This window comes from Lepisosteus platostomus, chromosome 14, assembly GCF_059453375.1.
Source record: "Lepisosteus platostomus isolate fLepPlt1 chromosome 14, fLepPlt1.hap1, whole genome shotgun sequence".
In the NCBI taxonomy this organism is placed as follows: domain Eukaryota; kingdom Metazoa; phylum Chordata; class Actinopteri; order Semionotiformes; family Lepisosteidae; genus Lepisosteus; species Lepisosteus platostomus.
Genome location: NC_142624.1, coordinates 6,448,390 through 6,462,773, shown reverse-complemented (window position 1 = coordinate 6,462,773; position 14,384 = coordinate 6,448,390). Strand labels below are relative to the sequence as shown.

Genomic DNA, 14,384 nt, shown 5'->3' with positions numbered 1-14,384 from the left:
GCTAATGATATTCACTGCAGCTGTCCCCTATCCGTAGTTTAAATAAGTAAATGTACTGTATACACTACTGGAGATTCTGAGTGACGATAGATAGATACAACTATCAACAAAACTTCATTTTTAAAGATATTTATATATATATAGAATTCAAAATTAAATTAAAGCACTAACATTACTAATAAATTTTAGGAACAACAAGACAGCATTAACAACCAACAATCATGACATTTCTAGTTATGAGTGATAATTTAGTTGCTGTGCTGATTCTATACAGTAGTGGTAAAAAGCTACATGGCTATTTTAAAGAAATGGTTTCATTCTGGATCTGTGGAATTGACGTGTCAGATTGTTTCTGAGTTTAGGGAAAGCTTATTTCATTTCTTGAAGGGATGTTCAACACATGTTTGAAAACAAGATTTTGAAGTAGTAATGTTTTGCTGCAGTAGTGACTCCCACGAAAAGTCTAAACGTATGCAAAAGCTCGTTTTTACATACAGGACCCTGTCTAAAAAGGCAATGTTTTATGCAACAGTGCACTACTCAGCAAAACTAAATTTTGTAGTGCCTGATTTTGTCGCTTTCTTGGTAAGTTCACAAAGGTCTTGGAGTTACAAGCGAAAAAAGTTACTTTTGATGCTCATCATATTTACACTTTTCTCTTTTTTTTACCGTCTCGTGCTTTTCATTAGATGTGCATTCTGGAATCGCCTGCTGTTGTTCTTCTTTTACGTCTGCAGCTCATGCTAACGGCTGAAGGGGAGAACTAGGAGTAGCCGACAAGCTCCTCTGATCCTCCCACCCGCTGAATCAAACATCTTCTCACGCACTGCAGGCTTGGCCGACTGGAACAGCGCTGTGCCCATCGTCGTAAGCCGGCGGGGGTCTGGGAGGTCCCCATTGGCTGAAAGGACCCAACCTATCAATCCCAGCCTCCTCTGCCAACTTTTACTCCGTCACCTGGGGGAGTCCCAACCACAGCTGGCTAGCAAAACGATCTTTCACTGGATGAGCTGCTTTGAAGCCCCTTTGTATTTGTTTCTTGAACATGCACCTGCTGAAAACGACCACCGTGGCAGCCCCGGATGAGTGTTTTTGTAAAAAAAAAAACCCAACAACAACAGATCCCTGTCACTGCCCGCCCCTGCCGAGAGACTCACTGATAGTTGGGGTGCACGGCGTGCGCCATGTCGGCGCTGATCACGAAGGAGCGGGGCACGGCCTCCTCGAAGGCCGTCAGGTTTTCCTTGCTGGAGGCCAGGCGCCGCAGGATGATCTCGGTCAGGGACGACATGGCGCCCTGCGCGCTCTCCGAGCCCACCTTGGGACACCAGCCGAGACAAAAGACGTCAGGGGGGAGCGTGGGAGCGGCTGTCCTCTCGCAGGTCGCCTTTAGGAGACCTGAACTCTTTCAAATCCAGACTCGAACCTGCTTCTTTAGAAGGGCCTTTACTTAACTGGCTCTGTTCTTTACCCCCTTCCACTCCTACTGTATTCAGTACACCCATCCACTGCCTCCTCTCGTTGTGATTCTCATTGTTTTTTTAATGTGCTGTATTATTTTTTTGTTGGCGTTCTGTAAAGCACCTTGAGAAAGGCGCTTTCTAAAAATTCATTATTATATCGGCGATTCAGCAAGCCTCTCGCCTGAGCAAAACTGAAAATGTAATTTAAGAAAAGCATAAAGCTCCCGTCTGCATCTTGCCCTCCTGCAGAAATCAGGCTGACTCCAGACGTCAACGGAAACGGAGCCTATCCCAGCATGCAATAGGAACATCAGTCAGTTGCCCGGGCACACACAGACACACACTCGCATCAGGGCCAGTTCTCCCAGAAGCCAATTAAACCCACCAGCATGTCTTTGGACTGCGGGAGGAAACCGGAGCACCCAGAGGAATCCCACGTGAATACTGGGAGAACGTGCGAACTCCTCGCAGATAGTACCCCAGGTCCGGAATTCAACACTAGACCCTTGAGTTGCAAGGCTGCAATGCTAACTACTGTGCTAAACTCAGAAGCGTTTTTATCGTTTTTAAAGAAACTGTAACCTAATCTACCTGGTGATCAGTGACACACTCAACCCATTCAGGGTTTGCCAACTCTTACCTTTGGCATGCGAGTGTCTAAAGAACATAAGAAACGTTACAAAATATCATGTACTTAAAACACTTTTCTGTTTTCTAGATTTTGCTAAAGCTCAGCTGTCTTTTATTACATGGGACACTAAACGGAAATAATGATCTGCTTAATTGGACCCTCATTGATTATATCCACACCCAGGAAAACCAAAGAGGTAAATTGACTAACTTTACTTTACTAAAGCACAGCCGTTACCAGCATCAGCATACGACTTGTCCAGACTGCGTGTAGTCTTGTTTCAGTCTCTGGTATTTTTCAAATAAATAATGTACTAAACGCTGCTAATTGTTTTTCCCCATTTTAAATTTAGCCTTAAATACATTTTGTGCATCATATACGCCCTGGAGTCTAGAAAACAAAAGACCATTAGATTCTATGAATGTCAGGGCAACTGCAGTTTGAAATTTTATACCAACATTTTTAAATTGATAAAACTGAATTATTTTTCAAGGAGCCAATTCATTTGAAAAGACAACAACAGCTGCCAGTGGTTTAGAGCACGCAATGTGACAAAGCGTTCCAGCCTCTGGGTGGTTTGTCCGGGTTTTCTCTAATCTCGTTATTCTGGAGATCTCAACAGGCCCAGGCGCATCACATCTGCTCACCTCTTCATTGTCATACAGCGTCACCACACGGATGTTGGGGTCTTTGGCCAGGGATTTGGAGTCAATCAGAGCCTGTGTTGGAAGGGAAAAGGCAGGTTTGACCCACTGGGTTTTGAAAACCAAAATGGCTTCCACTCATTTGTAACCTTTGAACCTCTAATGTTCCACTCCAAAACTGCACAGACTACAAATACAGTGAGCCAAGCTTGGGGTTCTATTACTATAACTATTCCCTTAAAGTACAAGCACACCCCTATAACTCAGACAAAGAGAGATGCCCATTTTTAATGCAGTTCATTGTTACTTTTTTACTGTCAACTTAGCAGACCCAAACAACAAAGACTGGCGTTAAAATGCCTAGTATTAAGAAATTAGACGTATGGCTTCTCTGAAATTGTATACCTAAAATGATTTCCATATACTGTAAACAGAACAGTTTATACTTCTTTTTTCAGGTTCTCGTTTAAGACTGCATTTAGATAGATAGATACTGTACTTTACTTTACTCTGGACAGCGTGATGTGATGTCGCCCAAAGCCAACCCACATCTTGAAAACCACCCAAAAGACTGGGCAGATACACTTAGAATATTGAATACAGACTATTAGAGGTTTATTTATTTGATTGGTTACTATTTTTACTAGTCTAAATCTAAATACACTGTATGGACAGAACATTTGCATCTAATTCATTTAATAAATACATATGTAACTGCATATAGTATTCCATAACAGACTAATACTTTTGATTGGAACAATTAGAGGTTAATTTCACCCTGAAAAATTTAATTCTGTGGCTGTGGCATGTGGCAGAAGGCTCCACAGCTGAAACGGTGCGTCATTTCTATCATCTGAGTTTTAAGCATGGAATTAATTAACCTCCCATTTGAACCTTTTCTGTAACGGACTTTCACTGGACTGTGGAAAGAGACTGATAGAGTCAGTGTCTAGTGGAGTACAGGCATAGTGTGTGAAGGCTCACTGTCACACACCAACTGATCTCCACTATGGAGCAAAGGGAGCTACACATATAAAATAAATATAAAGGGAATTTAAGGGAAATTGTTCTGTGGAATTAAAAACAATTAAGCAGGATATAATAAACAGTGTAATATAAGCTTAAGCAGAACAGACTGTGAGAGTGAGAGAGGAGTAAATAAGGAGCCCAGCTACAGTACAGTATGTGTTGGCTTTTCTGATCCCTACGCAGGGAGGACAGCCTGAGCTGTAAGCTCACGTATCTTCTACACACAACACGTAAGCATTTCTATTCATTCCTTCAGTACTGCTGAGTCTTTTTAAAACGTGTGTGTCTCCTAGGTTGTGGTTCATCAAGTGAGGCCCTAAGTCAGGGAAAATCAAATTCTACTGTATATCCTTTGAGCAAGGAGAACTGTAGTTAAGCCCAAAAAATCTGCATTGTTGGACCTAAACTAAACACATCTCACCTTCAGGGCACAGAAACAACTGTGGAGGTTATCAAGACGAGGAGAGAAGATGAACTCCTCAAACACGCCTCCCAGCACCTTAGAAAAGACACGAGTTCACATTACTCCGCTATTCATACAGTATATCAAATATGTGAAAAATATTACAAACTAATTTGGGTTACTAACAACAAAAGTCTTGTATTTTAGCACTGTATTTATGCCTGCTCTGTCGACATTTTTGTTTTAAGCAATACCTGTGGAATGTTTTGAGAGAACATTTCCTTACTGGAATAACAAAAAGTGTTTTATTTTTGTCATTGATTTCTTTGGCCCGTCGTTCTTTAATGTCGACTGTACATGTCGTTATGTCAAAGGAAAACTGAGCTGTAGCTTCACCATAAATGCTGTAAGAACAATTACTTTGCAGAGGTAAAAAGTGCTGCCTAGCAACCAAATCGAGGAGAGGGGTCTCTGTTTGCATAGTATCACACTGACGTCTCTTGCTGTGATTTCTGTGTTATTACAAGTGTAAAATATAAATCTAATACATGAGTGTAGCTATCAGAATATCAAATGAACTGATACTGCAGATCCCCAGCAAGTAAGCTGCTAAGCACAAAGGACAGCCTCTGGGTAACAAAAAACAGCTCAAAGTTAAGAGTCTCCTTTATGATCTTACATCTGATCATTAGTGTGCTTAGATGCTTTAGTATTTGATTTTAGAATCCCATTACTGATTCATATCAAGGTGTAAGTGTAGGATATTATAGGAGAATGAGATTTTTTAAATTAATTGTAAATGAATTGTGCAGAATCTTGTGCATTCACCCAAAACCAAACTGCACGGTTTCATTACCAAACACCAGAGTTAAGCATTAGACGGAAGACTGCCGCAGTTCTCACTAATAAGAGAGAGGCTCCAAATACAAATAATTTATTTACACAAAGGGTTGTGCATCTGTGGAATAAGCTGCTTATGCACATTTTTTGGAGCGGGCTGCTGGGAGTTCTTCAACGCAAGGCTGGATAATTTTTGACAGAACAAGTGAGACAAAAGAATGCAAATGTCAGGAAGCAGGTTGGCCAATTGTCTCCTGTCACTTGGGGAATGCAGGGCCCCTCCATAAAATGAATTTTTTAGGTGCTTGAGTGGCTATTTTGGGGACTAGGGCCAGGAATGGCTTTTTCTAACCTTCAGACTGAGAAAACACCTTTTTTTTCCTTTGTTGTCAATCAAGAGCACGCCTCAGCAACACCAAGTAAAGAAAGCGGTGTGAAAGAAACTCACAGCCGGCTGAGTGTCCACAAGACAGAGCTCAAAATCCAGCAGGGACTCTTTCTCCACCTCCAGCTCGGTGCACAGCAGGTTGATGAGGGCTAGATGATGCTTCTCTGACTGACAGCACGGAGGAAGAGAGAAGAGTGGAGAGAGAGTAAGGTCAGGAGAAGCTGGATCCACGCTGAAGTAGCAAGAGCAGTTTACCTGGCATAGAATAGATACTCCGTGATGCCCTTAAATAGGAACGTTACCAGATCTCAACATTCCTACCTGTTACTGTATTTTATCCATCCATCCATTTTCTAAACCGCTTTATCCTGCACAGGGTCTCAGGGGAGTTTGAGGCCTAACTCCCCAAGGCAGGATACACCCAGTCCATCTCAAGGCACACACAAACACAAAATCACATCCCAGCTGATTTTAAAAGAACCTACCAGTACGTCTTTGGACTGTGGAGGGAAACTGGAGCACCCGGAAGAAAACCCAAAATGAACAGAGGGAGAACATACAAACTTCATACAGATAGCACCCCAGGAACTGAACCCAAGGCCCCAATGCTGTGAGGTAGCACATCAATTTTTCATCAATTTCCCTTCGGGATCAATAAAGTCTTATCTATCTATCTAGCAGTACACATGAGTTATTCAACATAGAAAAGTAGGTAAACAACATTTCTTGTCACTGATCATTTCGAAACCTTTGGCACATTTTCAGATTCTTCAAAAGAGGCTGTGGACATAGGTCAAGCTATATACATATAAAATTAAATCCTGTGCCATTTCTGATCACCTGAAAAGGCACCACTGTTTACTCAGTAAGCAATCAGAAAACTGCTTCAAACAGAAAACAATTTCAAAGAAATGTCACTTCACTGAAACAAAAAATGTTCTGGTACAAAATTAAGCATAAAAACTTTAATCTACTTTAGTATCCCTAGACAAACAGGTATTTGCAGTCATTTAAAGTGCAAGCCTTTATTTATTATTTATACTTAGCCTTTATCATTTATTTATAGACTCATTGATATTAACTGCAATTGCAAAAATGGATGACTTGAACTGGAAAACATGCTGTAGGAATTTCCCCCACTTTAAAATCAACCTACGTGTGACCCCTTTGTTTCTATTCTCATAGAAGATCTGTACATCCAAGACCCAGTAAGGCCCTGATGGCTTCAAATACCAATGAACATTAAAGAAAATTTGGAAAAACATATCAAGGAAAGCATAAAAAGATAAAGTGATGTCAACATCCACACTTCATGTGCAGGTTTTGACAGTTTTTTTTAAATGCAAAATAAAATTATAACTATGATAAATAAAGCTCTAGCAGTATTGCTCTCATAAGCTAAGCTTTAAGTCAGGAGCAGTCACATACAAGAAAAAGGATGTGTTCATAATTGAGTGCAGCACAAAAGCAGAAAGCTGGAAGAAAAACTTGTTTTATTTGTCAGATTTATCTCAGTTTCTGACAGGAGGGTCATAGAAAAGCACTCTGCCCCTTCCAATGGAATATCCCATTGCTCTAGGTTGTGACCTGAGTGCTGTCCCACTTACCAGAAAATTAATTTTGGAAGACAGCTCTGTATCTCAGTCATCACTGAAGCCTGTGCAAACGCAGGGCCATATTTATCCTCATGTTATAATAGACCTTTGTCGTAATTAAGATAGCTAGATAGTTAGAAAGCCTGATAAAGAGATGGTCCAGGATCTACAGGAATGAAACACAAACCCACCCCTAAGGTAACTTCGGCTAGGGCACCTTTACAGGGTCTGATGTAGACATAAAACACCTTAAACAGGGATGTGTTCTGGGAAAATTGTCACAATTTCTGAGCATGCTTTCCATAAAGTAACCCGGGTCCTGCACCCTAACTAACATGCCACAGCGACATCTTTAGTGCCAAATCAGGGTGTGAAAGATCACCGAGTTGATGACAATGCTACAGAATTTAGTTGTGAGGGTCTATTACCGTTGTTGTGGCACTGCTGGCATCCCCAGTTGAAGCAGAACCTGTCTCCAGCTCTTCCTGCACTGCTGTGGCTAGGATTGGGACACTGGAGGAGACAACGAGCAGGATCGGAGATCAGCAGATCGCCCAGATTAATTCCTAATAAATGATACTTTCACTTATGTAGCGCTTTTCTGGACACTCCACTCAAAGTCCTTTACAGGTAATGGGGACTCCCCCCAACCATCGATTACGGAGGAGTCCGATGAAAATACACCTTGAAACATACTTATTTCTGAAATATAAACTAGTGAGCCTTTTTTAATATTTTAGAAGGTGATATTGCAGAGAAGACAGGCCATCTAACAGTCAATTTCTCCCATTTGAACCCATGGACTAAGCTACTGTATAGTAGAGATACAAGGGCCTACCTCCTTTTGGAGTGGAATGGAATTTGGAACAGTGGACTGTTAAAACATGATCAGCAAGGAAACTGGATGTGCTTGACGTATGAAGGCTTTTTTCAGAGGTCTACCGCTGCTTGAGCATTTGAGAAATCCACAGATCATGCCTGCGGAAAGCACTGCAGTAAAATCACTTCCCGAGCTTCACTCATACTTGGTCTATACCAAGAGTGACCCGCAGGTTCACAGCCTAGAACTCTCAATCTCTTCCAGTAATCTCTGCATAAGACAATATGCTGCACTAGCAATTTGTACTTTCAGTTCTGTTTTCCTCCTATTAAATTGCCAATCATTTCCTAGGGTAATGCAGAGCAATTTAATGAAGGGGGGGAAAAAGCATCACATTTCAATCCCAACTGCCACAAAAGACTTTTGTTGGGTACAAAGTTCAATAAAATTCCCAACAAAATACAATGATTTTACTGATTTTCTTCTTCCAGCCGCCGCAAGCACATGTGGTAACAGATGTGCTAATATAACCCAGAAATTAACAGGAAATGTGATTCCTTAATGTAGGAAAGATCATAGATCAACACCCTGTTCTCACTGCTGTTATGGTTGAGCAATGGCAGTACGTGCTGGCTGTCACTCACAGGTGGCTCTCCTTGTTGGGGCCGAAGCTGTCGTTGACGTCTCTCTGGAGGTGGATGGCCAGGTGCGGGATGCGTAGAACAGGCCTCGGGATGTGAACTAGCTTCTGCGACAACAGCTGGCCAGTCTGCGCGGGGAATCACAGCTAGCATTACAAACAAGTGAACAATTCTAAATGAGAGAAACTCAGTCTTAAAGAATAACTGAATGTGGTGTTCCTTATGCTGGGAAACCCTGTGTCGGGAATATTCTCAGTCTTGAATATACAGGATGCTTATATAGTTGGCAAACTAAGCAAGGAAACGTGGTAAACACACAAATGTAACCGAGGGAACACCATCCTGTAGACAAGGGTAATACACACCAGAAGGCACTGGTGACCCACTGAGTAAACAGAGTATATTCCAAGGAATAACTATGATGAACACTAGTGACATGTGTGCCCCCTGCTGGTCACTATTATGATGCTAAATCCTGATAGATTGGTTCATACTGTATGTGAACCATGTTTCCCTGTTCTGTGTCTGAAAAGGCCAAATAACTTCCTAATCATCCTGTATGTTTTCAGATTTTCCTCTGGCCCATGTTTCACAGCTGACTTTAAAGGACGCCTAATCAGCCAATGGAAAATAATTATCATTGCTAACTGTAAGATTAAATATACACCTGTATATATATCTGTGTGTGGGCACAGCACATCACTTCTGAAACCACTGATCCCCTTCATAATCTCAAATGCTTTTAAAGTTATACTGGCAAAATATAGAGAAATGTAGGTACACATTCATTTACTGTAGATCTCTGTAGGAAAGACATACAGTAGGTATCTCAGACACAATTCAGAGTTACAATACATGAATATATATATATATTACAGGCATCAGCAATCAAGTCTCTACTAGTGGCCTCTACCATTATCTCAACACTGACATGAGTACACCTCAGATTGGGTGAGAAGTGATTTAGCAAGTCATTTAGTAAATTTAATCTATGACTAATATCAATCAGATGTACTTGACTCATTTTCTGATTATCCTCATCATTAATATAATTTATACTCTAGACCACCATAAAACCAGAAGACTGCTTTTGTTCTCCAAAATAGGATTTATCATAATTAACTGTTTTAAAACATAATTGCTCAATTTTCAGTAGCAGCCTGTCAAAGAAACAGATTTCTGCAAGAATAACCCTGAAAAAAGAGTAAAACAATTAAGAAATGTAAGTGCCCCGAGTCTTTTTACAGCAGCATGCACTTTGTAAAGATGTGTCATTTTTTAATAATAGCCTCTATCTCTAATGTCTTAACTGAATGTCATTTTATCTTAAACCCCCTCAAGTTCAAGCCTCAGAATTCATGCGTTTGCAGATTCCAGATTTCAATTAAAAGTCGTCTTCTGGAGACGCCTCAACCAGGTCAGCTGGGAAAGGTAACCCCAACTCTCACCTGTCTTTTCCTCTTCCTCTTCAGCCTTCCACCTGACATTCTGTACTTTACCTCTACTATTGCTCTTCTGTGATGTAATGATCTTCTCAACAGAAATCAGAACGGCTCACCTGTCAGATGTGCTCAAGACAGCACCTCAGTTCTCCAACATCTTCAGCACTGTTTTACTCTAATGGTTTCAGTACTAAAACTGGTAAGGTTACTTCATTTTTGCACTTATTCACTGTTAACACAATATATGCCAACAGGGTGTTTACATTGGAAGGAATTGGCTGGAAGGTTGCTGGTTCAAATCCGGCAGCCGGCAGAGGAATCCTACTCCGTTGGGCCCCTGAGCAAGGCTCTTAACCCCAGCTGCTCCTGGGGTGCCATATAAATGGCTGACCCGGCTCTCTGACCCCAAGCTTCTCTCTCCCTGTCTCCCTATCATGGAGAGCGAGTTGGGGTATGCGGAAAGAGAAATTCCTCATGTAAGAAATTGTATATGGCCAATATAGTGATCTTCTTCTTCTATTTTAGTCCTTACTTCTCTTTGTATGCCAGGTACTTGCACTAATCTGTTGCTCTTAGGGTCATTTGATTAATTTACTTTATCTTATTCAACCTACAAAATTGTTCCTTGTTCTTACACAAGATGATGATGTTGATGACTATCCACAGCAACCTGTGAGGATTAAAGCTTTGCTTATGTATCCAGAGCTAGCGGCTAACACTGGTGTTAATCGAATTCAAGGCTTTGAAACGGGGCCATTTTGAAAATTGGGAGGGAAAAACAAACCTTGGAAACAGCAAGCATTTTTGAAGATGTTTATAATACATATACCGTAGCTTCCAAATAAAAGAACAGAAATGGCATTCATATGGTTCGTGCAGGAGCCCTATGTTTCTATACTGTAATTGTCACTAGAATGACATCTTGGAGTTCACAGGCTAAATAGTTTTTGAAGAAGAGTTGTGGGTGGTAAAGGCCAGATTTCAACTGCTGCAACCTGTCAGGTGCAAGTCTGAAGCAATCCTTCATGGACCTATCAATGTGTAAGTTCAATCAGTGCAAGGATGTGAATTTTGAGATCAACACTGATCAGGCAGCCATAGTGGTGACACAGAGAACCCCCATTTCTCTATGTTACTTGCCACAAAGGCTAGATTGACTAAGGTTTCTTGATGAAGTGGCCATAATGCACCGGAAAATGTGAGCTTGAGTCACAGTGTTTAGCCAGCTGTCAGTCGTTTCTCTCCTGACACCTGACAGCTGAGTTCCTCCCCCATGTAAACAGCCTGTTTCTTTCCAGTGAGTGTTTGAGACAGCTGGGAGGGCTAGTGATACAGCAGTTCTGGATTCAGCACAATGAGCCCAAACACTAAGAGAACTCTGCTGAACAAGAGGCCGAGAGACTGGGAGGGCAGGGAGATGAACACATGAATGAAAGTAAAAATGTTGTTTTCATATTTTGGGGCGAGAAAGAAAAAATAAAAGGGCAATGATGTGCCCATTTTCATGCACAGCTCTTTTAACGCCAACCATCTCGCTATTTGAAAGGATCAAATACCACTGGTGAGCAACGCAAGCAGGAGATGGGTTACACGGCCGTTTTCGCAGACTGCAAAAGGCCAGAACAGAGGGGATCTCTGGACAGTGGGTGTCAAGGGGACAGATTTATGAGCTGCTCAATGTGTGAAAAGTTCAGTCAGACAGATTTGGAAAAACAGGCCATGCAAAAAACGTCTTCACACATCAGGTAGAGATAACGCAACACAGCTGTGCATCTGACGCACTTCAGCTCGCTCATCATACAAACGTAGTGACAAAGGTTAAAAGGTTTGAAAGGTTTAAAACACTTCAAGCATGCAGCTTGTGGTTTTATATTCCAATCACCAATATACTGTATTCAAAAGATCAAGACATATAGAATATGAGAAAAAAAAACCTGGGGCACCTTCAGCATGACTCTTCCAGCAACAGTTAGGTCCCGATCGAACCAGGTGCTCCATATGCCCCCTCCATAGCACTCAACCCCCACCTGCAGGCAGCCCTGGCTCGTCTTCTTAGAACGTGGCTTCACCTGGGCGTCACAAAACAGACAAGCCCTGACAATCAACTAAAAGAGAAGATGATACCTTGGAAAGCCTGAAGAGCAGAGAGGCGTTCTATTAAAGCTTTATCTCAAGAGGTGTACCGCGGCACACTGGTGTGTCTTCAGACATTAGGAGTTCTTGTCACAGTCCTGTGCCTTTAGACATTCCCAACCACAGTGCCTTGACACAGTGGTCTGCCTTTAGACATTAACCACAGTGCCTTGACACAGTGGTGTGTCTTTAGACACTCCTAAGCACAGTGCCTTGACACAGTGGTGTGTCTTTAGACACTCCTAAGCACAGTGCCTTGACACAGTGGTGTGCCTTTAGACATTAACCACAGTGCCTTGACACAGTGGTGTGCCTTTAGACACTCCTAAGCACAGTGCCTTGACACAGTGGTGTGCCTTTAGACACTCCTAAGCACAGTGCCTTGACACAGTGGTGTGCCTTTAGACACTCCTAAGCACAGTGCCTTGACACAGTGGTGTGCCTTTAGACATTAACCACAGTGCCTTATCACAGTGGTGTGTCTTTAGTGGCATCTTGTACCATAATTCACTCATCCTACATTATATATGGTAAAAAATAAAATGTTGCTAACTAATATACCGAATGCTGGAAGTGACCATTATAATGTTAAGTCCCAGCTCTGCCAAAATTAACACTAACACAAGATTGCTGGCTGAAGCTGTGAGCCAGTTGATTGAAACTCAATTGCAAAGAAACACTTTTAATTACCAGTACTTGCAGCAGAGGCCTACCCTACTTGGAGATTTGTAGGCCTTACCCTCAGACAGGGGCTGTCGGTGTGAGCGCCAATTATGGAGAAACCATTGCCAGGCTTGTACAACGCCCCTACGGCAAATGCGATGATGGTGGAATAATTCCTGGTCACAAAGTACTGCCAAAAAAAACAAAGAGAGAGCAGTTGAATCACTCGTGTGTTGGCAAAAAAAGACAGTTTTTTTTAAATGAAGTTTTTAGAGCAATGGCTTCCATCTTCCCACTCAGACTTGTGGAGTGTGTGACCGTGACATTCTTCACTCATGGAGTCGCCATTGGCATCCCTAACCAGTTTTTGCTGACATTACACCCATAAAAGTGTTCATTTCGGATTTGAACATTTAAGGTTCGATAACCTTTAATGAGCACAGAGCCTAACCTATAATGGACAGGCACCTTTCCTGGTTGAGCCACTTAACTAACATTATGAAACTCAAAGTTGTTGTTTTTTCTTGGTGACAGCTCTCCATATACTATAACAGTGCTTAAAGAAGTACACAGACGCAGCACTGTGCTGCAACCTCAAGATTTTCTCGCCTGTCAGGAAACAATACAATGGAAATTCAAGAACAGCAGTGTTGCACATACAGCATGTACCCACACAATGTCTCCTTCGGTTTGGCTAAGCTTAATTCTTGTCAAGGTTTTTCTCTCGGTGTCTTGATTTTCTGTGATGTGAACATTTCTTTCTTGCTTGCTTTATAAAATTCTAAAAAAAATAGCAAAGATGAAGGAGAAAATGTATATGAAGCAGGTTAGCACGTGTAATCACCTCATTTCAATGTATGTATAACCATGCATTAAAGGAGGAAATAATTCTACAGTATAAGACATGTTTGACTGTAACCCAAGTGCTGATCTGATGCTCGCTGCCCCGATCTGATGCTCGCTGCTCCCTTCTAATCAGTTCTGTCCTGCTTCTGCCCAGGAACAGAACGACTGGAGGCACACACCTTGGCGTCAGGCTCGATGCTCCAATGCTCTGTCTCCTTTAGTTCTTTAAACCCAGCTCCCAGAAGCATGGCTTTGCACTCCTGCACAACTGCAGGAAAACAGAGCAATGCATTACCCCTCAGCCAACCAATCATGCTGGTTAACTCATCTTTTGCTTTTAATTATAAACTGTAAAGTGTTCCAACACATACAGTAGTGCTCATACTGTTGGTTGCTTAACCTTTACACCCATCAGCTAGGAACTGTCAGTGACCTTAACTCGGGTTACACCTGTAGGCTCCTGCTGAGTGGAGCCTGCAATGTGATGAACCTGTGACTGTGATATCCCTCCACTTGCTCCCGAACATTTACAGATGCCCAATATCAAAAGGGCCACCTTTTATCATCATCATCATCATCATCATCATGCATCTGACAAATACACATATCAGCTGAAGTGACAGCTTGAGAGACTGGAAGAAAACCTCCACCACATCATTTCACTATGAAATTCTGCGCCTGTGTAGTGACCCAGGTGCAACAGTTTACAAGCTAAGGGTATTCAACACACAGGCCCCATGAGGTATAACTGCACTTCCTAAAATTGACTTCTCGTGAAGAAATAACAGAAAATAATGCCTTTGTAACAGCACTTCTGAGGTATCATACAGAACAAGAGACTTCAGC

The 14,384-nt window shown here is 41.9% G+C and overlaps 1 protein-coding gene across 2 annotated transcripts in view; it reads right to left on the bottom strand.

Moving 5' to 3' along the window:
- Nucleotides 1-14,384, bottom strand: part of dnpep (aspartyl aminopeptidase) — a 36,334-nt gene that overhangs the window by 7,716 nt on the left and 14,234 nt on the right. For both annotated transcript variants that reach the window (XM_088606731.1, XM_088606730.1), the window contains exons 3-11: nucleotides 13,718-13,806; nucleotides 12,769-12,882; nucleotides 11,840-11,965; nucleotides 8,458-8,582; nucleotides 7,422-7,506; nucleotides 5,459-5,566; nucleotides 4,189-4,266; nucleotides 2,742-2,813; nucleotides 1,158-1,318 (exon numbers count right to left, since the gene is read on the bottom strand). In XM_088606731.1, the coding sequence (XP_088462857.1) occupies nucleotides 1,158-1,318; nucleotides 2,742-2,813; nucleotides 4,189-4,266; nucleotides 5,459-5,566; nucleotides 7,422-7,506; nucleotides 8,458-8,582; nucleotides 11,840-11,965; nucleotides 12,769-12,882; nucleotides 13,718-13,806 (958 nt within the window). The remainder of the gene's footprint in view (nucleotides 1-1,157; nucleotides 1,319-2,741; nucleotides 2,814-4,188; nucleotides 4,267-5,458; nucleotides 5,567-7,421; nucleotides 7,507-8,457; nucleotides 8,583-11,839; nucleotides 11,966-12,768; nucleotides 12,883-13,717; nucleotides 13,807-14,384) is intronic.